General features: G+C 55.3%; 1 protein-coding gene across 4 annotated transcripts; it reads right to left on the bottom strand.

Annotated features, from left to right (window-relative positions):
• Positions 1-792: 792 nt before the first annotated feature.
• Positions 793-11,932, bottom strand: TMLHE (trimethyllysine hydroxylase, epsilon). Of its 4 annotated transcripts, none has more exons than XM_030967918.1 (9): positions 11,805-11,932; positions 11,372-11,655; positions 7,680-7,925; positions 6,891-7,067; positions 5,943-6,222; positions 4,782-4,901; positions 4,201-4,437; positions 3,410-3,548; positions 793-2,527 (listed from the first exon to the last, which is right to left on the bottom strand). In XM_030967918.1, the coding sequence occupies exons 3-9, from the start codon at positions 7,849-7,851 to the stop codon at positions 2,396-2,398; spliced, it is 1,257 nt and encodes a 418-aa protein (XP_030823778.1). In that variant the 5' UTR covers positions 7,852-7,925; positions 11,372-11,655; positions 11,805-11,932; the 3' UTR covers positions 793-2,395. The 4 variants fall into 4 exon arrangements, with proteins under 4 accessions (XP_030823778.1, XP_030823779.1, XP_030823781.1 ...); XM_030967919.1 differs by having other exon boundaries at positions 7,680-7,852; XM_030967921.1 differs by lacking the exon at positions 7,680-7,925.
• Between the last annotated feature and the right edge of the window lie 14,404 nt (positions 11,933-26,336).

The raw sequence follows: 26,336 nt of genomic DNA, 5'->3' as shown, positions 1-26,336 counted from the left end.
GCCAGCTGCAGCCAGCTCGGGGTGCGGGACGGACACACTGGGGCACGGGGCGAGGGACAGACGGCCCCAGCGGCAAAGGGGACCCAGCCGGGGCCCTGGAATGTGCGGATGGGAACGGAGGATCCCGGGATACAGCAACACCCTCCAGCCTCTCTCCGGGTTCCCTCCGCGGCGCTGGCCTCACCCGCCTTCAGACCAGCACCCGCAGGTCCCCCAGATCGAGATCTCCAATTCTCTCACATCATCCCCGCCCTCTGATCCACCCTTTGGTACGGCGGGCACTACATCCCGCAGCTCCTAAAAAACGTTCACAGCCACAGAGGCTCTGAACAGCAATTCCTGGGCTTCTCCAGAGGGATGGAGGGAGAGCAGCGGCACGAACTGCAGCGGCACCGCCGCGGGCCCCGAGCCCGCCCGGGATGGGACTCGTGGCTTTTTGAAACACGAATTTCTGGCATCTTGTGCCATCGTGCGGCCGGTGAAAGGCCCGTGCAGCGGCACGGGGCGCGGGGATGCGGGAGGGGGTGCGGGATGCCGGGGCTGCCTCAGCCCAGCCCGAGGGTCCCGCTCGCTGTCCCCGCCGCTGGAGGAGGGCGACTTCCAGCAGGGAAAGCTCAGACACTGCGAGCAGAACCTTTTGTTCTTTCCTTGGCGGCGGAAGGGAGCGGCTTTGTCCCCTTCCAGAACTGGAGGTGGAAGAGGAGAGATTCTCTTTCTTTTGCTGGGCTCACTCCACAGTCTCCCCACTGCCGCCACCTGGCCACACCACTGCCACCTCTCACCTTTGTCCCAGGGGCCTGGTGACACTTTTTGATGGCAAATACCCTTTCTGTGGGCAAACCGTTCTCATTTTATACAATCTTTTATTAATATCATTGTGATTATTGCGATTTCTTCAGTAAATTGTGACTCCAACTCAGAACTTACAGTGTTTTTCTTCCACTATGGAAAGGGGTTGGCTGGAGGGGGCTTAATTTTCCTGCTGAGTTTTAAAATTGGTTCTACCAGGATCCAAGGCTGCCATTGGAGCTTTACCTGACAGAGGGCAGCTCCCCTGGCAGCACCTGCCCAGCCTGGGCTTGGAAATCCCTTTGATCCCTGCAGACTCCCAGGGGCTCACTGGGGTGGGAAGCACTGGGGAGGGAGCATCAGGGAGCTCAGCCCACAGCAAGAGCAGATTTCAGCGCTGTCTTGGCACCACAATCTCTACACTCAGTGTTTGGATTAAACAAGAGCAGCAGTTCAGCACCTGTGCACCTGCACTGCCCCTGCCCTGAGGACACAGAGCACCTCACACAGCACAGCCAGGGGTGAAGGGGCCCAGCCCTGACTAAGGTCTGCTCAGAGCACAGGGAACACCCCAAAAGATATGGCAGAATGAAGAATGTCCAACAGCAGGATTTGCTTTTGTTCCTTACCCTGTGGCACTTCAGCATGCCAGATCCCAGCTCCCAGGAGCTGAAAGGCACCTCTGAGTTACATTCAGAGAAGGAGAATTTTGGGAAAAAATTACCCAAAGAGTGAGTTTCATGCACCAGAGAGTATGATGATGACCTAACAGCAATTCCTTAAGAAAGGACGGAAGAGGAGGCACGGTGGGAAATTTGTCAGAAATCCTGAGGCTGCTGAGTGTTGCCCTCAACACAAGTGCAGTGCAACAGGCAGAGGGAACAGCAGCATGGCAGTCCTGGAAGTCAAGGAAAAGTGGGAATTCCATCCCTCATCTAACATCGGCATCTCTGCTTCACACCCTGCGCATCTTGGTGCTTCCCTTTTCCTTCTCTAACCTAAACCTTCTCAGAAATGCTCAAAGTACACCAGGATCTCTCCAGGTCCTCTCTCAGGCAGCTTGGCTCCTTGATCAGTGATAAGAGACAAGATCCCAGAGATTTCCATTCTGCTCTGCTAAAAGTCCCATAAAACTGGCAGCTGGAAAAAAAGGCCAAACAGGGAATCCTGAAGGCACTTGCTTGGAGGAGCACTTAGTGTGGTGGGATTAACCACAACTGAGCCACCCTGGCTGGGAGGACCAGGCTGGGAGCACGGACAGCAAGAGCTGCCTGTGCTCAAAGGCAGAGTGTGGTCCCAAAAAATGGTACCACAACCTTTGGTTTCCACCTGCCCCCTCGCCTGAGCAGGCCCTGGGGGCTGCTTGGAGAGGGTGGAGGTGCCTGAGGTATTGCAGTGTCTTTGTGGTGGTGAGGCACCGGCACAGAGGGCCCGGAGCACCTGGGGAGGCACCAGCCCAGCTGGCCTGGTGTGGATGGGGCTGGGGGCTCCTGCCTCTCCCAGGGCTGGCACTGAGGGGCTGCTGGCCTCTCCAAAAGTGGGACTGGGAGGGTCCTGCCTCTCCCAGAGGTGGGGCTGGGGGCTGCCTGGCTCTCTGGAGGGTGGGCTAGGCCTGCAGCCCCAGCAGGCGGGCAGTGTTCAGCACGTCGTCCCGCGTCAGGTAACACCCACAGAGCTGCCGGTACCCGGTGAACGCCTCCCGGCCGTGCAGGACACGCCAGTTATCCACAAACAGGACCTGCAGGAAAGGGAAAAGGTCATCAGGAGGACAGCAACCACAGCAGGCAGGGTCAGGAGCCTCTGGCAGGGCAGGTCCTGGGGATCCCTGGACACTGGAAGAGCAGGTAAGGGTGTACCACAGTGGGCAGGAGCCTCCTGTTCCACACTGGCACAGGTGAGGCCACAGCCAGCTGTTCCACAGGATCCAGCACAGCTCTTTCACCAGCTCTTTATGGAGCCAGCCTAGAAACACACTTTGGGGTTTCTTTGCCCTTCTACTGGAGAGGAAATAGTTCATCAGCAACAGTGGCCAACTTATCACTGAATCCCAGAATGCTTGGGTTGGAAGGAACCTCAAAGCCCATCTTGTTCCACCCTCTGCCATGGGCAGGGACACCTTCCACCATCCTAGGTTGGTCTAAGCCCTGTGGAACCTGGATTTGAACACTTCCAGGGATGGGGTAGCCCCAACCACCTGCCTCTGTGGTGTCACTTACCCATGTAAGGGCTCAAACATAATCTCAGAACTGTAATTTCTTCTGGAAGAAGTGAAAGCCTGAACATTAAGTGTTCTGGCCTCTCTGCTCCTGAGGATTCTCATTTCAGTGGCTGGAAACTAGGACTAACTTTCCTCTGAGGCAGAGCTTGAACTAAACATCTCTGCCTCACCTGGGAGCTAATACTGCTTTAGGACAGCAGAAAAAACACACAGAAGCCACTACTGTTAACACTGGAGCACCCAGAACGGGGAAAACTGCTGGATATGGCAGTGCCCAGAAACCAGCACACCCACGGAGCATCCTGCCCTTCTCCCTGTGCCAAACCCACGGGATTCAGCTCCCAGTCCCACCCTGGACCAGTGCTAGAGTGCAGCATTAGAGGATACAGCTCCAGGTCCCACCTTGCCTGGCTTGAGCTTGACCCAGAGCTCGTTGTCGGGCCGGCGCAGCTCGGCGGTGAGGGCGCGGTGCGCGTGGTACCAGCGGCGCACCACGTCATGGGGCACCGTGTTGATCACGGCACGGTCGTAGTTGTTGTACCTGCAGGGAGAGGAGAGACAAGAGATTGCCCAACACGGCTCCAGGTGCTTCCAAGAGAGCCTCAGGAGCCTGTGGGATTAGTGGGTATTTAAGGGAGGCTGCAGAGGTGACCAGAGAGGTTGTGCTGCCAGCACAGAGCTTTGGGAACACAGCACTGAGGGTGAGAGAAGTTTACTATCAAGTGTACACCTGTTCTTCCTGGTTTTCCATGGAAGGACATGGCAAGACTGAGAGCTGCTTAGAATAAAAGTGCAAAGCAGTGCTGGACAACCTCTAGAACTGAGGCAAACTGGAGTTTCAAAAATCAGCCCAAAATCCCTTTGGAAGGGATCACTCTGCACTCTCCCTGTTCCCTGTGTGCCAGGAAAGTTTCTAGAGGCTTCTCCAGAGAAGGGCTGAATTTTTCTGCATCTCACATAGAATGAGATGAGAGCTTGGAGCTGAAGGGAGAATACCAGGAGTAAAAAATCAAAGTTCAGCACCGACACCTGTCTGCAACAGTGGTGCTGACGTTTCCTCTAAAGCGGGAGGAACACAGGTGTTCCTGTGGTTTCATCCCTGCTCAAAGATACACTGGTTTTCAGCCCATGGAACGTGCTGGAAAACCACCATCACAATGCCCTCTCTTCCCCAGAGGCCTCCTGGCCATTACCTGATGAGGTAAAGCTCGTTGTTCCAGGGGTAGACGTTGAGCACCGGCCCCACTCCGATCATGTGGTTGTGGCAGCCGCCCACGTTCTCCACGTACTCGTGTTTGAGGGGCACCTTGGCCAGCAGCTCGAAGTGCTCTGGGGCCTGGCGCAGCACCCGCTCGGCCGCGTAGAACCCATCCACCAGCAGCGTCCGCCCTCCCGTGCCCTCGTGCTTCAGGCAGTGGAACACCTGGATGCTGCACAGAGACAGAATCCGAGAGCAATGACCTTGGCTGCCTATGCCCTGGGCACAAAGTGCTCCCCGAGGACACAGCCAGGTGTGGATGGATGCACCACCCGTCCCTGCTGCTTCTCCAGACCCAATCCCATGTTTTACTGGGTGAGGAGGCAGCAAACTGCCCGTGCTGCATCCCAAACATGAGTCTGGGGACTTCAGAAGCTGCAGGATGAAGGCTGTGTCACCCAAAATCCAAACCCAAAGAGGCTGCGGCTGCTCCATTCCTGGAAGCGTCCAAGGACAGGCTGGATGGGGCTTTGAGCAGCCTGGGATAGTGGAAGGTGTCCCTGCAGCAGCACATACCCACAGGGCTCCTGGAAGTAGGTGGTGTCCGTGTGCCGGTCCAGGGCCAGCTTGGTGTAGGCTGTGTCTCCCCGGGAGAAGTCAGAGGTGAAGTACCACATCCTGCCATAAATGGTCTCCCTGGAAAAGAGACGGGCAGTTATCATCGGTCAGTGTCTGGGTAAGGCACATCCTCCCCTACATTTGAGTTATTCCCCTCTGTCCCATGCACAGAGTCATTAAAGCAGAACAACTTCACAAAATTCAGATTGTCAGGGATGGTGCTTCTAATCCCTCTTCTGGTGTTTAGCTCCTCTCTTTCCTCCCCAAAAGACTGGTGATGACGAGTCTTCCCCTCCACAACCACTGATGTTTCCATACCAACCATAATCCCCAGTCATGGAAGTGACACAAGGAGGTGCCTATGTGCAGCCAGCCCTTACTTGTATCCACACAGGTTGCCCAATAATCGCATTTTTTCTTCCCAGTATCCTGTTTTCACTACCTCCCCCCTCCAACACACACAGGAGGGAAGGAACACCAGGCAAGGCCAAACAGCACTCAGGGGCTACAGGGGGAGGGTGCCTGGAGACAAAAGCTGGCTGGGTATTCCCTGAAGCCCCTTGTTTCCATTTGGAGTGACTGTTCATTAACAGGAATCCCTCCTTTTCCAACAACCCCATGCAAATCAAACTGTTTCTACAGCTTGGATAAAGCCCTGAGCCCAGCTCCTGGCATACCATGCTGGCAGTGCTTTACACAAACCCAGCACCAACACCTCTCACTGTTTTTCTCCAGCCAGAGCTCCAGCTGGTCTTTGATCTCCCTGGCTCCCAGGGCCAGGCTGCCCTCACGACCCCTCAAGTCATAACAGGAAATGTCTCTCCTTGCAAAGCCCTGCTCTTCCCAGCCAGTCACTTCCTTCAGTCCCTCCTCTCTGCACAGTCCCACTGTCACAAAAGTCATGGGATGCTCTAGGGGCAGCTCAATGACTGAGTGATTTACAGCTCTTCCATAAAGGAGGATGGATCCCACAGTAGGATACTCCATCCCAGGTCCAGGGGAGCAGCCAGAGCATTTGTCTGCAAACCAGGCCATGCCACACAAAACACAGGACAAGGAGGCAGCAGCTTTCCAAACAGAAAGAAAACAAGTTTATCCTTCCCAGGATAGCCCAGATACCTGATTATGCTGATCCTCTTTGCCAAGATTTCTGTGTCTTCTTTGGTGGGAGTGACATTCTCCACAAAAGCAATCCCGTACAACAAGAAGTTCTGTAGGAATTCTTTCAGGCCCTCATCTGTCTCCAGGAAGCTCCGGCAGTCGATGGAGGGGACCTGGGCTTGCTGGTAGATCTCAGCATTCCAGAGGATCCGGGGGTGCATGACCTGCTGCTTCTGCCCCTCGTAGCTGTTCCTCGCCAGCCACTGCAGCCCGTACCGTGTCACGTGTCCATCCGGCCCTGGCACAGGGACAAGGGCAGAGTCATCAAAATCCCACTGGCCAGCCCGACATCATGGCACCTTCAGCCCAGGACAGGCCTCACCCTTGTCACCTGTCTGGGGATGGGTCCTTTGCACCCTGCTGCCACCCGAAATATGACCTGAAAGGCCACAAGTCCTAAAGGTGTTATCATTGCTGCCACAACTCCAAATTCAGGGCAGCTGCTGCAACTCTCCAAATTCCCAGCTAACTGTTGCATCTGCAGTGGTTTTGGCTTTTGCTGACAGGCCTCCAAGGACAATCAAAGCCCTGAAGTCAAGCCCTCAAATAAAAGCCCCAGCAAAAGGAAGAAAGCAGCTGGGAAAGTGAGGAGAAAGGACAGAGAACGGGCATGGCGAGCAGGGCTGACAGCTGCTCACACAGAACAGGGAAGGAAAAGAGAAGCAACAATGTCATGCCCCATCTGTTCACCACCTGCACTGCTTGGGGAGTTTGACCAACCCAGACACTGCATACACACAAGAAGGGCTGGGGCAGGAAAACCACACCACTTTGATGCAGAGGTGTGTTTACAGCGAGAGCAGTGTTTAAAACCTGCTCACGGCTCAGTGTCTTCCCAGCCAGGCAGACCTGGGGGTAATGCTGTCCATCAGCAGGCACAGGAGGGCACAGGCGTTCAGGACTCACAGGTGAGGAAGAGTGTGCTCTCGTCCACGCGCACAGCCTGGGGCTGGATGGCCAGGTCCACGCTGGCCGTGTCCAGGCTGCGCTGGTTGGTCTTGGTGTTGTAGCAGGAGGCGGAGCGGCAGTGGTCCCGCAGCCACACGAAATCCAGGCGCATCACGGTGCTGCCGTACCTCAGCTCTGCCAGGGATGGGAGCAGAGGAGGCTTTGGGGCAACAGGGAGGACAAACAAAGCCAAGAATTGAAGCCCAGAGCCCACACTGTATCACCCCAGTTACAGGGCATCCCTTGACATAAACTGTCACCAGAGGAAGACCTGGCAGAGGATCTTATCAAAGGCCCGGCTCCTTTGCTTTGGAGCCACTGTGTGAAATGCTGAGCAATTCCCTTTGCTTGCAAGTCACTTGGAGCACTGAGATCTCACTGGCCTCAGCTGCCAACACTGAACAAGGTTGGGCAGCAGAGGTGGGCACACACCAGAGCTGGGGGGGCTGTGCCAGGGACAGCCTGAGCATGGCACAGAAAATGGTGGCATGGCACAGCTCAGACAATTTCTGTTCAGGAATCCCTGGATTTGATTACTTATTTAGCAGTGCCTCACTTATAATAGAAGACAAGGCTGCTCCATCCTGCCTTTGGGAGTTCCAGCAGGGAACATGAAACAGTCTCCAGTGCGCATCCCTCTGACACAGGCTATTTCAGAAGGAAAACACACATCATTCCAGGGAACAAGGGTGGAATCCCTCCCTGCTGTCCCTGGGCAGAGCAGGAGCACCCTCACCCAGCACCTACCGAGATGGTCTCGGTGCAGCTGCCAGGCACAGCAGGGGGACGCTGGGGCTGTGGGGTGGCAGCGTGCAGGGACAGCCAGGACAGGCCCGGGGCCCCGCGGCAGCCACGGCCAGCGACGTCCGGTGCTCCCACGCCGCCCCCGGAGCAGCCACGGCAGCCTCTGGCACCACATCCTGGCAGTCAGGAGACAGAGGACAAGGGGACTTGGATGTGATACTCTGTCCTAAAGCCCAGCAGGACACAGCCCTGAGGAGACACAAAGGACATACCAGGATCCTGTGAGGGTGGGCAGGCCCTGGCACAGGGTGCCCAGAGAAGCTGTGGCTGCCCTTGAATCCCTGGAAGTGACCAAGACCAAGCTGGACACAGGGCTTGGAGCCACTTGGGCTCGTGGAAGGTGTCCCTGCCCTCGCAGGGGGTGGAATGGGATGAGCTTTAAGATCCCTTCCAACCTAAGCCATTCCATGATTCTGTGATTTACCAGGCAAAGCCAATCCAGGAGAGATAGCTGTGTTCAACACTCTTGTGCAAAACAGTGGCAAAGCCTCATCCCTGAAGGTCTTGTCCCCCCTCCCAGCATTCCCAGTTTGAATTCACCATTCCTGGATGGAACTGCAGCAATCAGGGAAGCAAAGTGACCTTGGTTAGGGAAGCAATAACAGAGGAATCTGGTAATTAGGCCAGTTCTAGAAAAAGCAGGCAAAACAATGAGGAGGAGGAGGAAGATCTCTGCTGCTGGTGAAGGACACAGCTGGCATGAAGGAGAAACCACCGTGATTAATTTTAGGATAGAGATTAGAAGGCGCTTTCTCCAAGGGAAATTTGTAAAAACTCTTAAGTGAAAAGAGCAAGGGCAAAAACCTGACAAGTTTGAAGAGATGATGCCTCATTCTAAATGCCTGTCATGTTTATGAATTTCTGGGGGCCAAGTCCAAACCCAGCAGGATTTTAACAGCACTTTGAAGTGCACTGCAATGTGATCTCTCTGGATAAGACACAGGCTCAGAAAGCATTTCTTATCCTAGACTTCTGATTTTCCTTCGTTTTCTTATCTGGAGAGTCCAGGCACTGGAGCTCTGGCTGTCCAAGCTGCTTCTGCTCTGCAGAGACCTCAAAAGCTGCTGATAACAACCAAATCCACAGAGGTGCCACATTCCCAGCAGCAACTTGTTAAGCAGGGATAAAAGAATGCAGACATCCCTAGGGAGAAAAAGTGGGAATGTTTTTGAAGAGAAGGTTTGAGATGAAGGCACACTGACACACTTCAGCCACTGAGCTCTTTCCATGAGAAATTTTCCCAACATTCAATCTAAATCTCCCTTGGCACAGCTTGAGGGTGTTTCCTCTTGTCCTATCCCTTGTTACCCGGGAGAAGAGACCAAACCTCCTGGCTCCAGCCTCCTTTTCCAAGATATCCAGTTCCTGTTCCTGCTGCCCAGCTTTGAAAATCTGCTATAGGAAGAGGAATGAGCCTCATCTGACACACAAATCTCATAACCAAGAGAAGAAAACCTACAGCTACAAAACCCAGGAGCTGCCCCTGATTTTTCTCAGCTTTAAAATCTTAAAGAAATTATTTAAATCCCTGAACCAACAACTCACAAAGCTTATCTGAGAGAGGGAAAGTCTGTCCAGTTTGGCTTTTGGATCCACTATCCCAGTGAGGGGTAGAAAACAAGGAATCTTGCTTGCACACACAAAGGACCCAAAATGCCAGGAAAAGGCTCACCCACAAATCCACCAGCACATGGCCTGTGCCTGGGCCAGCTCCAGCCTTAGTCTGATCTTTCCACACACATTTCTTTGATCTCCTCCTCTCCCAATATCAAAACTGAGAAGGAAATTAACACAGGTAATGGGAAGTGACCCAGATAATTAAACCTAATCAGGGAGATCTTGTGTTGCTCTTCCTGGAAGAAAACACCACGGGCAGCCCAGTGAGAGCCTTAAATTCAATCTTTCCAAGACATACTAAAACTAAGAGGCATTAAACCCCCAAAATATCTGTATGATCAGGGAGGATTTATAATTTTTGTTGTTTCATCAGAGCTAAGAGCTGGATGAGCTACATGAACAGCAAACTCTCTTCCTGCACCTCCTGCTACCTCACCTTTATGCTTTATGTGGTCCAGACACACGGGCAGCAGTGAAATGAGAGAATTCCAGACAAGATTTCCCTTGGAATTCAAAGGGAAAGGGCAGGGGGGAGCAGACATTAAATGCTCAGTGCATAAACACACATGGTGGGTGACACAGGACCCACAGGGTGAAGGAGAGAACAGTGCTGGAGGGAAAAGCAGAAACCTCAAATCTGTTGTGATTTGAGGAATTCCCATCAGTCTTTGGAGAGAAAGGACAGGAGATGCTGTGGAAGGAGCAGAAAGGAAGGCTGGGTTTCACAGGGGTTAACCCTAACACTGCAGTTTGTCTCACAAGAAACACTTCAAGGAAACAAAACTGGGTTTAACCTCTCTGAGAAAAAGCCACAGTCCCCATTCTGGACAAAGGAAACGGTGAAAAAATGAGTGACCAAATAGTTTCAGCAATGGGAACACCTAAGAAAGGAGAAACCCACAAACCTGGAGGCTTTCACCAGCTTTTAGCCAAACCCTCCAGGGCAGGGGATGACCCTGCTGCCCTCCCTGCCCTGCTCCAGCCCTTCCAGCCTGTTTGTCCAGATCCTCTGGAAAAAAAAAAAAAAAGGTGTTTTCTATGAAAAACACCTCAAACATTCAGCTGCTCACACTCACTCAGTTTTTACTTCTGGAAGCACCTGGCTGGAACCAAGGTTTCTGTTCCATATGGAACAGGGAGCCGTCAGAAGCACAACAGTCCAAAGTGAGGGAAAGGAATTTGGCTTTTGATCCTCTGTAATCCTTTAACCTGACAGTTCTCTGCAGTGAAGGAACACCAAGAAAAAGAAAATTCTGCAAAGGCTGAGCTGCCCTGAGGACTCTGCCGGAGCCAGAGGAGCAAAGAGCACCAGCCCAGGTGACAAACCAGATCCCCCAGGATGGCAGCACCTCTTGGACAAGACACAGGCAGAGTTTAACAGCCTGAGCTGACTGAGTTAATTACAATTAATTACCACAGAGACAAAAAGCAGACTGGCTGTTCCCTGCTGAGCTCCTGCCCTCACCCTGCAGACAACTCCATCAGATCTCAGCTGTCAGGAGCCAGATTCCTCTTCCAGCCCTTCCCCACATGGGATTTCAATGAAATTAAGGAGCTAATAAAGACATCCCAGGCACTGCCAGCTTCACAGCTACTTCATTTTCCTGGAAGCAAAGGGAATTATCTGCTCATCCCACGTTTCATGCTGACCACCTGATGGCAGGCCCCATTCCCAGAACCTTATTCCAGCCTCCTGTTTGCATTTCTCCCAAGCAAAGCCTTCCCAGGCCCCACAGCTCAACAGAAACAAGTTCTAATTCTGTTTTTTTCCAGCAAAGCAGCCAGCCCTGATGGTAGAACCCCCCCGCCCCGAGGAGTTACTCCAATAAACTCCTATTGCTAAATCACTCCATGCTCTGGGTCCTGCCCGGGCAAAGAGGAGCCAGGCAGCTCTCCCGGGCAGGGTGGGGCTGTGTTTTTCCAGGGAATGATGGAAAACAGCTCTGCCCACGAGCTGCAGCCTTTCATTCCCTTTCGCTGGGACAGTAATTCCCGTTCGAGCCCGGGCCTGGCATTACCTGGGACCCTGGAGCGGCGTGCGGAGCTGCGGGCCGGCGGAGCGAGGCTCGGGCGGGCTCGGGGTGCTGAAGGGATGGCGGAGGGGCTCAGCCGAGGGGCTCAGCCGAGGGGCTCAGCCGAGGGGCTCAGCCGAGGGGATTCCGCAGGCTCAGCGCCGCTGCCCCGCGCTCTTCGCCGCTCCTTCCCCCTCCTCCGCCTCCCTGCGCCCACCAGGCCGAAAACGCCGCTCGGAGCTTTCCTACATCGGCCGCTGCGGCCCGAGGGAACCGGCGTATGTGTGACCCTGGAAAGAGGGAAAAAAACAAGGAAAAAAGCTACGCTGCAAACGGGTCCCTCTGCGAGAGGGCCCAAGCGCAGCCCCCGAGCCCCGCGGGCAGGACCCAGCCCCGCTCCGAGCTCGGGGAGCTGGGGGACACCGCGACCTTGACCCACCTCGGCCGCTCCCCTTTGCCCCGGCGCGGCCCCGGTGCCTCGGAGCGGCGTTGCCGGGCCCCAGAGCCCGCAGGCGGCAGCGGGGCCGGGTCGGGAGCGGGGCCGGCACCGCCTCAGGCCGCCCCGGGGCGGGGCCGCCGCCGCCATAGAGACACGCGGGGCAGAGCGCCCGCAAACCATAGAGGCGCGGCGGGACGGGGCCGGCGGCAAGCGGGACCGGACCGAGACAGGACGGGGCCGCCCCGGGAGATGCCGCGGCTCCGGCGGCCGCTCCGGTCCGAGAGGCCGCGGGACGAAGCGCCGCAGGCGGCACGGAGCTCGGGGAAGGGGATGGAGCGCGGCGCACGCCCCACGGGGACAGGCGGGTGCCCCGGCCCGCGGACTGCGCCGGCCGTGACGGGCTCGGGCACGGAGTGGTGCTGCAGAGTGCTGCCCCCTGGCGGGCAGGCGGGCACATGGACAGCGAGAGGCGCGGCGCTGCCCCGTCCCTGTCCCCGTACCCGTCCATGTGTCCCCGTCCCTGTCCCCGTCCCCGTCCCCGTCCCCATCCCCGTCCCCATCCCCGTCTCCGTCGCTGTCCCTGTCCCTGGCATCCCTGTCCCTGTCCCCGCCACTGCCTTGCCCCATCCCTGTCCCCGTCCCCAACCCCGTCCCTGCCCCTTTCCCTGCCGCCCATCCCTGTCCTGTCCCTGTCCCTGCCCTACCCCTTCCCCGTCACTGTCCTCCCTTCTCCCGTCCCTGTCCCCGTCCTTCCCCGCTGCAGCCGATGCGGTGCCGGGGATACACACATCACCTTTTGGGGTACTAAGCGCTGATTTTTATCCAAACCGGCGCGCCGGGCAGGCGGCGGGTCCCCGCTGGAGGGCTGCCTTGGCCCGGCGGTGGCGACCGCCGCCCCTCGCCCCCTTCCACCGCCCCCGCCGCCCCTCGCCCCCTTCCACCGCCCCCGGCCCCGCAGCACGCCCGACCCTGCCCTCCCGCCGCCTCTCTGGAGAGCGTTCCCAGCCCCGAAGATGCCCCGGAGCAGCGCGGGGAGGACCCGCCGGGACTCTCGGGGCGGTGGCTCCGGTCCCTGGAGCTCCGCGTTGCTCTGCAGCACGAAGCACCCGCAGGGACAGAGCTGGTGGATCAGAAAAAGCTCCAGACCCGGCACTGGGAGCGGCAGGTGGCACTGGGGAGAACAGATGACACCTGGTGACACAGGAGCGCTGGGAGTGGTTACCTGGGGATTAGGATGAACCTGTCAGACACAGACAATTCCAGAATGGTTTGGGTGGGAAGAAACCTTAAAGCTCATCCCGTTCCAACTCCCTGCCTTGAGCAGAGACACCTTCCACTATCCCAGGTTCCTGCAAGCCCCATCTAAACTGGCCTGGAACAGGGGACATCCTAGGGACATTCTAGGGACATCCTGCTCTGTGCTTGAACGTGCTGGTGCCTCCCTGGGCAGGGAATGGGGCAGGACGAGGTCTCAGCGGCGCCTCCTCGGTACCTGTGCAGCCAAACCGCCCCAGCGAAGCCCTGGGAGATAATCTCCGGTGCGATGCCGCACTTTCCATGCCTGGTTTCCAAGATCCAGGTGTTCTGATTCTTTCCAGGTTCCCTGCCGTGGGTATGGGGGCAGAGGAGTCGCTCGCTGTCGCTGTCCTGGCAGCGAGGGGACGCGCTGGTGCCACCGCGGATTCCTGATTTCCGAGTGTTTTCAGGAAAGGGGTGGGGGCGGCGCCTGGAACAGGCAGAGGAGCTGTCGGGGATCTGCTGCTTCCCAAAACCTCGGTGCAGCTCCCGCGGGAGATAAACAAGTTAGTCACTGGGTGAGCTCACGGCAAAGGCATCCCGGCCTCCATGAGAATTTGTCACAGGCCCTTCCCGGGGTGCGAGCGTGTCCCGGTACCGGCTCCCGGGAGGAGGCAGCGGATGCGACGAGCAGCCTCGTGCTCCTCGTGCTCAGGCAGTGCCTGTCGCCTGTCCCTCGGTCCTTCCTGGCAGGAAGCCCGGGCCCTGCTCCCTCCGTGCCCGGGCACAGCCTCTCGGACGAGCAGGGACTCCCTGGGTGCCTGCGGGATCCAGGCGTGTTCCCGATGGAAGTGAAGGATGCAAGCAAACAGGATCAAACCGTGCCTGAGCTGAAGGGCTGGGCTGGGAGCTCTGGGGGCTCTGGGGAGGGGGATCCCCCTTCCATGGTGTCCCACTGGCTGCCTTTGGGATGGGCAGTGCAGCAGCACTGGCGTGGCCCGTGGGTTAAGCTCATGGGGTTGTTTCTCCTTGTATGTGGAGCATGGGGGTCTCTGGAGCTCACTGGGATTTGTGGTCCCTCCTGTGCCCCACAGGGTCCCGTGGGACAGGGACAGGCAGTGTCCTCTTGGAAGAGGCCCATGTGCCCCCCAGGAGCCCAGCACTCTGGGATGCACCTGCTGCTTGGCCTCAGCACATAGGAACACGTGCTGGGAAAGAAAGTGCCTGGGAACTTTCTGGGGATTTCCCAGGGAGAGCTGGGATCTGGGAATTTTCTGCCCTCCCCCTTGTCCCCTCCTTCCTCACTCAAACACTGCTCCCGAGGTCACAAACGGCTTTAAAAAAAGCAACAGCCCACACAATGCTCTTCCCTTCTCCAGAGGGTGCTGGTGACGAGATCCCGCATCCGGCAGGGGATACAGAATTAGCCCTCTGCCTGGGAAAGGCCCTGGCAGGCCCTGCCAGCTGGTCCCACACCACGGGGCTCCCGTGGCCATGCGCAGAGGAAAAAGGCTCCGGATCTTACAGGTGCATCCTCCCTTGGGCCTGCTCCGTGGAGTCGTGCAAGAAATCCGTCCCCCTTCCCCACCCCAGGATTTCTTGGAAGTGGCCTTGGTGGTGCTGATGTCAAGCAGAGCTTTGGATGACGTGCAGGGCACATGGAGGTTTCTCTCTGCATGTGGGGGATATTTCTGGACAAGGTTAGGACAGGGAATTCATGTTTTCCAGGAAATCTTGTGGCAATTTCCACAAAAGCAGCAGGAACCAAGGGTGGCTGAGCCAAGGAGATGTTCCTGGAAATAGTTTGTAGGGCAAAAGCTCTGAAAAATATCACTGTGGGTGTTGGAACAGTTTAATGAATGACCCAACTCGCCCCTGCCTGACATGAATGATCCAGCAAAACCCAACACAACCAATCCAGTGGAAGCCAACACCAATGTCCCAACCCAACACGAATGCCCCAACCCAACATGAATGACCCAACCCGGTGTGAATGACCCAACCCAGCATGAATTACCCGACCCAACATGAATGCCCCAACCCAGCACGAATTACCCGACCCAACATGAATGCCCCAACCCAACACAAATGGCCCAAACCAACATAAATGACCCAGCACAACATGAATGTCCAACGTAATCCAACATGAAAAACACACCTCAATCTAACCTGACAGGAATGACCCAACCTAACTGACCCAACACAACCCAAAATGAATGACCTACCCAGCACAATCCCATGCAAAAGATCAATGTCACCCAGCATGAATGACCCACCTTGATCTAACCCAACCCAACCCAACATGGTGGTGCATGGACTGGAGCTCCAGGTGGCTGGAGGTGGCTCCTGACCTACCTTTGCTGTTAGAATGAAACAGAAGCCAGTGGTGCAATGTTGAGGTGGCAATTGGTACTTGTTGCTCTTCCACTTCCAGGAGTCCTACTGCAGATGGGGACTTTCTGATTTGGTCATCTCTTCAGAGCAGCAAGAGGTTTTATTGTTTAATATTGTTCATTTTTTTGTGCGGGTGAATGCTTTGCCTGTTAAATAAACAGTTTTTTTCCACTTTTCTGCAAGGAAATATTTTCCTGAACCAGTGGGGAGAGGGGCTGCTTGAATCTGCTTTCTAGGGGAAACCCTTTGAAGGTTTCCTCCCAAATTTGCCCTAAACCAGCCATCAAGAAGAGCAAAGTCAAGGGACCTGCCTGAGAGATCCAGTTCCTGGGGGTAAATTGGCAAGACGGACAGTGCCAGATTCCCACTGTGGTCGTCAACACAATCACAGCAATGTCTCCACCAACCAGCAAGAAGGAAACACAAGCTTTCCTAGGCACCATAGGTTTTTGGAGAACGGACATTCCTGAGTACAGCCAAATTGTGAGCCCTTTCTACCTGGTCACCAGCAAGAAGAATGATTTCCACTGGGTCCCTGAGCAGCGACAAGCCTTTGGCCAGATCAAACAGGAGATCGCTCATGCGGTTGCCCTTGGCCCAGTCAGGATGGGACCAGAGGTAAAGAACGTGCTCTGCTCTGCAGCTGGGAACCATGGCTTGTCCTGGAGCCTTTGGCAGAAGGTGCCTGAAGAGACTTGAGGCCGACCACAGGGATTCTGGAACTGAAGTTACAGAGGGTCCGAAGCCAACTACACTCCCACAGAGAGAGATTTCTTAATCTTGGCTGCCTATGAAGGAGTTCAAGCTGCCTCAGAGGTGATTGGCATGGAAGCACAACTCCTCCTGGCACCCCGACTACCGGTGCTGGGGTGGATGTTCAAAGGAAGGGTTCCCACCACCCACCATGCTACTGACGCCACATGGAGTAAGTGGATTGCTCTCATCATGCAGCATGCCCCTATTGGAAACTCAAATTGCCCTGGGATTTTGGAGATAATTACAAAGTGGCCAGAAGGTGAAAACTTTGGTCTCCCTGATGAAGAGGAGCAGGAACAAGTGATGAAGGCTGGAGAAGCTCCACCATACAACCAACTGCCAGCAGAGGAAACACGCTATGCTCTTTTCACTGACGGCTCCTGTCACATCGTAGGGATTACCTGGAGGTGGAAAGCAGCTCTGTGGAGCACCACATGACAGGTTGCTCAAGCTACCGAAGGAGAAGGTGGACCAAGTCAACTTGCGGAACTCAAGGGCATTCAGCTGGCCCAGGACATTGCTGAAAGAGAGAAGTGGCCAAAGCTCTACCTTTATACTAATTTGTGAATGGTAGCCAATGCTCTGTGCAGCTGGCTGGAAAGGTGGAAAAAGGCCAGCTGGCAGCGTAGAGGAAAACCAATTTCAGCTACTGATGAGTGGAAAGACATTGCTACCAGGGTAGGGAGGCTACCTGTGAAGGTCTGCCATGTAGATGCCCCTGTCCCCAAGAGTCGGGCTAATGAGGAACACCGAAACAATGAGCAGGTAGATCAGGCAGCAAAGATAGGGGTGTCCAAGATAGACCTAGATTGGGAACACGAGGGAGAGATATCCCTAGCTCGATGGGCCCATGATGCCTGAGGCCATCAGGGCAGAGATGCCACCCATAAGTGAGCACGAGACCGAGGGGTGGATCTAACCATGGACAGTATTTCTCAGGTTATCCATGATTGTGAGACGTGCGCTGCCATCAAGCAGGCCAAGCGAGTGAAGCCCCTGTGGTATGGTGGGCGGTGGTCCCAGTACAAGTATGGGGAGGCCTGGCAGATTGAGTACATCACACTGCCCCAGACACGCCAGGGCAAGCGCTATGTGCTGACCATGGTGGAAGCCACCACTGGATGGTTGGAGGCATGGTATCCCTGAGAGAATTGAGTCCAACAACAGGACTCATTTCAAGAACAGCCTTATTAACACCTGGGCTAGAGAACATGGCATTGAGTGGGTGTACCATATTCCTTATCATGCACCAGCGGCTGGGAAGATTGAACGGTGCAATGGCCTGCTTAAAACCACCTTGAAGGCACTGGGTGGGGGGACTTTCAAGAACTGGGAGATTAATTTAGCAAAGGCCATGTGGTGAGTGAACATCTGAGGTTCCACAAATCGAGCAGGCCCTGCCCTGTCTGAGCCCTTGTGAACAACAGATAGAGGTAAGGCTCCAGTGGTACACATGAGTGATATGCTGGGAAAAACTGTTTGGGTTAATTCTGCCTCCAGTAAAGACAATCCCTCCCGTGGGGTTGTCTTCACTCAGGGACCAAGTTGCACCTGGTGGGTGATGCAAAAAGATGGAGAGACCCAATGTACACCGCAAAGAGACCTTGTTTTAGGGTGAACTATTCATGACACTGGGCATGACACATCCATATATGTCTTAGGTTGCAAGATGTTATTGGGGGTGTGCATTCTATTTGCCATCTGTTAGAGCTGAGGGAGTTATCTTCTGTTCATTGGGCAGTTTGCTTTATCTCTTCCATAACCAATCCTCCCTCCAGGAGATCTCTGCTGTCCATGGCCACTGAGTGTCCCTGCAGGGCTGATCCAATTCCAGCATCCCATGGGGAGATGCTGCGCCCAGGGGAGGAGCCAAGCATTCCTACCTGGATCCAATCTGAGCCTGGAGCAGCACAGCAGCCTTTGCCCACTGCATTGCCAGAGGAGCAGCTTTCTGCTGCCCTGCATTGCCAGAGGGAGCCCAGGCCCATCTGCAGCAGCCCTGGAGCTGCAGAGGAAAACTCCCCCCTTGTGCAGGATCCCTGCTCCAGCAGCAGCACAGCTGGCACTGCAGGAGGGCTGAGCCCCCATGGGATGGGGATGTGCCACCCCTGACACACAGGGGTCAGCTCTTGTTCTGACTCTGGCAGTGGTTTGGTTTTTTCTGTTTGTACTATTGCATTTGTAGTTTTCATTTTCCTAATAAAGAACTGTTATTCCTATTCCCATATCTGTGCCTGACAGCCCCTTAATTTCAAAATTATAATAATTTGGAGGGAAGGGGTTTACATTTTCCATTTCAGGGGGGCTCCTACCTTCCTTAAGCAGGTACCTGTCTTTTCAAACCAAGACACTCAGTCTGCTCCAGAACTGAGGTTAAGTTGAACTTCTGAACTTTTATTAAATTTATGCAGTTATTTTGCCATGTAGATCCCAGAGTCACCAACGTGCAGGAAAGTTCAAACACAGGGTTTATTCTTTTTGTTTTTCCTTTTTTTAAAAAAAAGTTAAGGATATAAAGAAAACTTTATTAATAGAATTAAAAGAAAAATAATTAGAAATCAGAATAAACCTTCAGAACACTTCTCATCCCTCCAACTTTCCTTTCTTTTTCCCACTGACAATGTAAAGAGATAAATTTGGTATATTCAGCCAGGTTAAAAAATAATAAAAATAAAAAAATAACCTTTAAAATAATCATTCTTCAGTCCACTTAGAGTGAGGAGTCTCTCCTGCCATACCATGGAGACTTTTCCACAAGAAACAGTTCTCTCGTGGTTTTAATTTTCACAAATAGCACCTGCCCAGAAATCTGCAATCGTGAAGTCCCTCCCGCGGTTTTGGTAGTTTTCCCACAACTACCACAAGGGTCATTTCAGCTTATTGGGGCTCAGTTTTAAGGATGAACTGTTCTAGCATAGAAACAAAAGTTCTTTTATCTCTGGGAACAGAGATTTTCTTTTTCCATTCCTGGGGCAAGGTTTTTCCTGTCTCTCATTTGTCTCTGTTCAAGCTTCTCATTGGATCACAGCTACTTCCACATTTGCTTGCTTCAACACGGGTGCCTCTGCTCAGAGTGGTGGTTAGAACGCTACATCCCCCCAGTGCATTCCATGAGTTACAGAGAAAAAAGAGTCTGATGTATCAATTATATCTTCACCATTGCCTTACAAGAGAATTTCAGCCCAAGACTAAGGCATCTCCTCATTCTCCTCCCATCTGGGATTTGACTCCTTCTTTACTGACGGTGGTGTCTCCATGTTGTTTTCTTTACGTGTCTTCACCCTTTCTTATCGTCTTACTTGAGAGAGGATTGATGTCTGTAAGTTTCATCTGTGCACTGAAAGAGTTGATACCTCACCCGGGCTGTGGATGGCCGTGTGATCTCTGCTGTGATGGTAGTGGAGCTGCTTGTGCTGTTGATTTCGGCTCTTGCCGCGCTGAGGGGGCGGCCTGAGCCAGGCTCCCAATGGCAGCAGGAGCGGCCAGGATTTCTGTGGCCTGCCCACAACTCAGCGGCAGCATGCCACAGCTTCCCCTCTCTCTGTCCAGTGGCTGTGGGTGCGAAATAAATAGGGCAGGAGATCTTTCTCCTTTTTAATCCTTTATTAAAAATCAGCTTGGGTGGGGAGAACCAACAGGTTGCGCTCACACTGCCGCTGCTCCCAGGAATGGCATGGAGGAGGAGGAAGAGTGCAGCTGTGTCTGTTGGTCTGCAGACAGAGCTGGGGCTTCTGTCCTCACGAGAGCACCAGGAGATTCCCAGTTTTTCAGTTTGACATTTGAAGTCCTCTTTCTAGCTGACATCTTTTTAGGTTAGGGTGAGAGGTAAAAAGGGTCTTAGCGGACACTGGATTCTGTTCCTCACATCCAGGCATCACTTCGATCTCTTTATTCCATGGTGGCTCATTGTTTTAGGAGTTTTTCCTGCTAGATTTGGTAAGGAATTTCCCTCATTTTCCCTCATTTGCCAGCCTCAATGTCACCTCCTCCTCATAGTCCCGGGTGCCACCTTCCAGGAGGCAGCAGGGGGATACTCAACAAAGGGGGATTTCCAACCATCAAGAACAGGTAATTAAAGGAAAACTATTAACAACAGGGGATTACAAAATGAAATTATTAACAATAAATAATTAGAACTCCAACTTGGCAGCAATTGGTTTAACTTGTGAACTCAGCAACCTTTTAAAAAAAAGGGACAACTTTTCTACTCATAACAGGTGGAACTCAGCCGCCGCAGAATCTCAGCCAAGCTGTGCTGGGGGCCAGCCTGGCCGCATGGTGGAATGAGCCCAGCCCGGCCAGCGCTGCAGCAGAGCAGGGCCCAGCCTGGCACAGCCAGCGCTGCAGCAGGGCCCAGCCCAGCCCGGCACCTCTGGTGCTGCAGCAGAGCAGGGCCCAGCCCGGCCTGGCACCTCTGGTGCTGCAGCAGAGCAGGACCCAGCCTGGCACAGCCAGCACTGCAGCAGAGCAGGGCCCAGCCTGGCACAGCCAGCACTGCAGCAGAGCAGGGCCCAGCCTGGCACCTCTGGTGCTGCAGCAGAGCAGGGCCCAGCCTGGCACAGCCAGCGCTGCAGCAGAGCAGCCCAGCCTGGCACCTCTGGTGCTGCAGCAGAGAGGCCCAGCCTGGCACAGCCAGCACTGCAGCAGAAGGCCCAGCCTGGCACCTCTGTGCTGCAGCAGAGCAGGGCCCAGCCTGGCACAGCCAGCACTGCAGCAGAGCAGGGCCCAGCCTGGCACAGCCAGCGCTGCAGCAGGGCCCAGCCCGGCCTGGCACCTCTGGTGCTGCAGCAGAGCAGGGCCCAGCCTGGCACAGCCAGCACTGCAGCAGAGCAGGGCCCAGCCTGGCACCTCTGGTGCTGCAGCAGAGCAGGGCCCAGCCTGGCACAGCCAGCGCTGCAGCAGAGCAGGGCCCAGCCTGGCACCTCTGGTGCTGCAGCAGAGCAGGGCCCAGCCTGGCACAGCCAGCGCTACAGCAGAGCAGGGCCCAGGCCGGCCTGTCCCCATCAGGCTGCACAGCAGAGTGGGGCCCGGCCCTGCCAGTGTCCAGTTACCTTTTCAAAGGCCAGAAACAAGAGAGTTTTTCTGGGGGCTTTTTCGTTTTTAAATGTGATTTCACAGAAGCTTGTCCAGCTTTCTTAAGTGGTTTAACAAGGTGTCAATATTCAAAAGTAGCCAGCTGATTGGTTCTGCTGGGCCCAGAGGAAGCTGTTAGCAGTCCTCACAGAGAATCACTTCCATAACTGATGCATTTTCTCTTCAACTAAAAACCAAGCTATGTTGAACCATGGCACCCATCCCAATATGGTGGTGCATGGACTGGAGCTCCAGGTGGCTGGTCCTGACCTACATTTGCTGTGGGGAATGAAACAGAAAGAGGAAAACAACCTCTCCTACCCAGAGTTCCCCTCCAAACTGGCTGTGAGTTCCTGGTGAGCCACGGCTGTGTGCTGGGGACCTGGGAGTCCACAGAGAACTTCTGATGATCCAAGGGCTATCCGAACCAAGGGGCTTATGCTGGTCCCTTGGGTACAGTGGTGGGCTGCACTTGATGGGGCCACTTGGGGCATCCCTGTCTTTGCTGCTCCAGCATTGTTTCTTCCCAAGGCCAAGCTCCCTCTCCCAGGAATGCATCATGTCACCATGGAAACACAAATGCTTATTTATTTGACTTGTTTTGGTCTTTTTAAATTTAATTGAATTATTGAATTCCTCATTTCTCTCTGTTTTTTTTGTTTGGGCTTTTTTTTTTTTTTTGGTTGTTCGAAGGAAGGAAGGAAGCGCAAACTCGGATGTTTGTTTGTTCTGTCCTGGCTGATGTTCCCTTGGTTGCTCCAGTGGCTGATAAACTGGCAGGGAAGTGGAGCGTGGAGCACAGCAGAGCCTGGGAAAGGCCAGGACCCCACTTCCCCTGGCCTTACGTCACGGTTTCTCTCCTATTATCTTGGCCTGGGGGACGCCTCTGCCAGCTGCCTCTGCTCCCTCTGCTCTTGCCTTTGTCACCAGTTCAGGGGACTGTGCTTGGTGGGACATCCACAAGGAGAACGTCTCCTTGCCACTCAGATTCCCTCTGCCTGCCCTGGTGCCACCTCCAAACTCCTGGCCCAGGGTGCAGCTGGGACCCACGGTTCATCCTGCCTGTGGGGCCAGGGAGAGGGAGAACCCACATGGATCAGAGCTCAGGCGTGGGCTGTGCTCCTCTCATGGAACTTCACCTTCTCCCTCCAGGCAGGTTCCACCTGTGATGGCCCTACCCAGTGATGTCTGAGGCTGTCACAGACCTCAGGCAGGGGAGGAGGGGGTGCTCACTGCTCTGAGCAATGTCAGGAACTTATCCCCTGGCTCCTGCCATGAGCCATTGGCTTGGAAAGTCTCTCCTTTCTCCAAGCTGGAAGAAGTCCAAGAAGAGAGAAATATTTATGGGGTGTGGGGTATGTGCCGTGGGTGGGGGAGCTGGGAGCTCTGTGTTCCCCACTCCCTGTTGGGGGACAGGGATGTGGTTCAAGGGCAAGGGTCGATGGGATCAGCTCGGGAATCTTCTGAGGCTCCTCTGGGAAGAGCATCTTCCCAGGGGTATTGAGTGACTCCAGGGGATGTGAGACCCCCTGATTCCCCAGCATCCCTGGGTTGGGAGGAACATTTGAGTGGGCTCAGGAGATGAGTCCCTGGGAGACTTCCAGGGTAAATGAGGATACCAGAGGTACCAGAGGGGAGGCGTGTTAGGAAATGCTAGAGAAGGAAGGCAATAGGGCTGGCTGTCCAGTGGAATGGAGCCTTTCACTCTCCATGGTCTTTGCAGCAGTGAGGGGCCCTGGGGACCCATGTCAGGTGTCCCCTCTTTAGGGGAGGACAGGAGGCAATGGGTGTCCCCCTGCCCCTCAGCTGATGGTCCCTGTGCAGGAGACTCCAACTTCTCCCAGTCAAGACAAACGTCAATGGCTCCCAAACCTCCTCCCACATCCCAGCTATGCTTCTATCTCCTGCTACAGACCAGTTTATTCCAGGGATTGCAGCAAATTCCCTCACCTTTTCAGCATCTCAGTTCTTTGGGAAAGGAAATTGCTCCAGCAATCTGGAGCGCAAGCGTGGGCATCTGGGTCTGGTGAGGGGAGTGCAGGTGGCTGAGGAGGGACGTATCTCCATGCCCACCCTTCTCCACGAGGTCGCTGTCCCTTTCCATGGTCCCAGCAGCCACCTGGGAGGCTCCCAGCTCTGGCTCCCTTCTCCCAACACCATGTGCTTGACAGCCCTGTGGAGGAGGGTGGTGGGCACTGGTGGGCACTAGTGGGCACTGGTGGAGACTGGTGGGCACTGGTGGGCTCTGGTGGGCACTGGTGGGCACTGGTGGGCACTGGTGGGCACTGGTGGGCACTGGTGGGCACTGGTGGGCACTGGTGGGCACTGGTGGGCACTGGTGGATTTTCTGGGGATGACCAGAGATGCTCTGGGGGGTTCTGGAGCTCTGTGCTGGGCCAGGTGCTCCCCAGCCCCTGCCCTGGCTCTCTGCCCGCCAGCCCGGGACCCGTTCCAGAGGATAAAATATGGCCTCGGTGCCGTTAATTGGAGCTCTTTCCCTACACTTCCTCCTCTCCCTCGCAGCCCCGGCTCCGCAGGGTCAATCAGTGATCCGCATTAGGCAGGGTCTCTGTGGATTCCATTGGCTCCGGCAGCAGCCGGGGCTCTCTGGGGGAAGGAAGGGGCTGCATCCTCAGGGGGAATCCTCCAGACCCCCAGGGTGGGAGACGAATGCTTCAGGGTCTCCTCCATCCAAACCTTCTCCCACCACGTGGTTCTGCCGCCTCTCCTCATGCCCCTGGGGTCCCCCTGCACCTTCTCCCCCCTGCCTCAGCCCCTCTCTCTCCCCCGTCCCTCCCCTCGGGCTGGCCACCGGCAGACAGCCGCTATCGATTTTCCTGGGTCAGCAAAACCCAGCCGTGGGGGGAGCTGGGCATTGGTGACACAAGGATGGCAGTGCTGGCACTCCAAGGGTCCTGAGGGAGTTGTCAGGAGAGCTGTCCCCATCCCCAGGTCCTCACCAGCACTGCATCCTGTTTCCTGCAAGGCACAGGTGGCTCTTCCCTCCCTGTACCCTGGGCAGCCCTGGCTGATGAGATCCAGGGGTGGGAAATGCAGCTCCTGCACAGGATTGCTCTGGAAGCTGAGGAGCAGGAAACCTTCAGCCTTGCTTTGAGCATGAAGAGGCCTTTACTTCCTTCAAACTGACCCCAGTGGGTCAAGACGTGGTGTCCCCAAGAAGCCTGTGATTTTCTCAAGCCTTTTCCTATCTGAAATCCCACTGTCCCCCCAAATTGTCTGGGATACCAGCAGTGGGAGAGGAGCTACATCCAACATTGAGAATGGATCCTCGCCCTCTTTCCAGCCTCCTAGAATGATTCCTGGTGAAGATACTTTGGACCATGGTGTCTCGGGAAGCAGTGGCAGCTGGGGGTACACTGATGTCACCCCTCCATCTCTAACAGAGCCCTGACGCTTGTCTTGGAAGATGCTTTTCCTGGGAAGCATGAGCTGGATGTGTGAGACCCTGGAGCATGGGATCCCATGGCTTGACTCTCCCCTCTCCTCCAGAGCCAGCTGGAGGCAACAGGGAATCCTCTGCCCCTCTGGAGAGAGGAGCAAATCCCCCCCCTCTGCCCTGGCTGGAGACCCTCACCCTCCAAGGCATTGGCAGCCCCTCAGGGAGCTCCTTCCACGCTTCAGGCATCTTCATGCAATGGGTGGGAATTCCTGGGGGATTTGGGGGCTTCCAGGCACTCAGGTGGAGGTGGGAGATGTTGGGGAACAGAGAGGGATGAGGTGTCAGGTGTCCTGGCCGTGGGGCAGCGTCTCTGTGCCAGCAGAGGAAATGGTGAGCAGGGGACAGAAGGTCAGAAAAGTTTTTGCCTGGCCCAAAAGCCTGAGGCAGGAGGGTCCGAGATAACCACGGTTATTTAATTTATTTTTTCTAAATAAAAAAAAGGAAGGAAGTTAATAAATAATGTAAAGTGGAGAATGCATTAATGAAAGGGAGAGCGAGGCAGAGAGAGGGAGAGAGAGGAAGGGACAGGGCAGAGTGAGAGCTCAGGGAGTGGTGGGGAGATATTCCTGCCGGTATCGATTGGATATGATTACATTAGAGCTATCAAATATTCATACTACATTCCACAAGAGGTCATTGTGTGTGTTTTTCCAATTTAGCTCTGCCTTGGTGCAGGCAGCAGGCTCCGGGTGGGAACAGGCTGCGAGCACGGCTCCAGCCCCCGGGCCTGGGGCTGCCACTCCCGTGGCCACAGGGATGTCACCCCTGGAGGGACAGGGGGCTGGGCTGGCTGGGGAGGGTGCGCTGAGCTGGCTGCTGGCCCTGAGGGTCCTTCACAAAGCCCCTGAGGACTGTGGATCGTGTGTGGATACAGAAACGGGTACAGGCGTGTCCCAGCTCTGGCACCTCGCTCCTCCTTGGCAACCACTTCTGCTCCCTCCCAAGCCAGATCAGGGCCTGTGGTCACTATTTACTGGCTGCTCCAGGCTGTTCCTTGTTCTTAATGGAGCATTTTAGCTGGGATGTCACTTTGCCAGCCAGGAAGGTCAGCCCAGGCCACGGAGCCAGGCGGGATGTGGATGAGCTGCCGTGTGGCTGTGGGCAGGGATGTGTGGCAGGTCTCCCGCTGTGGTGCCCATCTGCCAGGGCACTCTGGCCCCTCTCTCCCTGCCTCCATCCATCCCTCCAGGCTGCCTGTGCCTCCGGGATCCTCCCCGAGGGGACAAGCATGAGGGACAAGGGCCCTCAGCATCAGTGCTCCTGAGTCACAGTTGAAGGACACAACTCTGCGGTGTCTCGGGTGTCAACCTGGTCTGTCAGCCTGAGGAGGCAGCTGGGGGCCTGCTGCCCAATTTTACCTGCACATAAGGCACTTCCCTTGCCGTGCCTCAGTTTCCCTGTTTGCCCACGTTCCCACAGCATCACCAGGGCTCCGCTGCCATCCCTGCAGCCCCCGGCCCCGCCGAGCCCCCCCGGCCTCCGCCCGCCGCGGCCCCGGGCGCTGGGAGCCAGCGCTGCCTTCTCTCCTTACATTAATAAAAATTTTACAGCACGGTGGCAGGAAATGCATTTTCAGTTCATCTGCTGCAGCTATTAGATTACCAGGAAATGGC

The sequence above is a fragment of the Camarhynchus parvulus genome, chromosome 4A, assembly GCF_901933205.1.
Source record: "Camarhynchus parvulus chromosome 4A, STF_HiC, whole genome shotgun sequence".
In the NCBI taxonomy this organism is placed as follows: domain Eukaryota; kingdom Metazoa; phylum Chordata; class Aves; order Passeriformes; family Thraupidae; genus Camarhynchus; species Camarhynchus parvulus.
This window is presented reverse-complemented; position numbering and strand designations above follow the sequence as displayed.

Bases quoted from the DNA above. Each gene is read 5' to 3' on its own strand.
- TMLHE (XM_030967918.1), bottom strand. From the start codon at position 7,851: ATGTGGTGCCAGAGGCTGCCGTGGCTGCTCCGGGGGCGGCGTGGGAGC. The intron at 7,068-7,679 runs GTAGGTGCTGGG...CATCCCTGGCAG, and splicing joins GCTGCACCGAGACCATCTCG to AGCTGAGGTACGGCAGCACC. The intron at 4,438-4,781 runs GTATGTGCTGCT...GTCTCTGTGCAG, and splicing joins TACTTCCAGGAGCCCTGTGG to CATCCAGGTGTTCCACTGCC.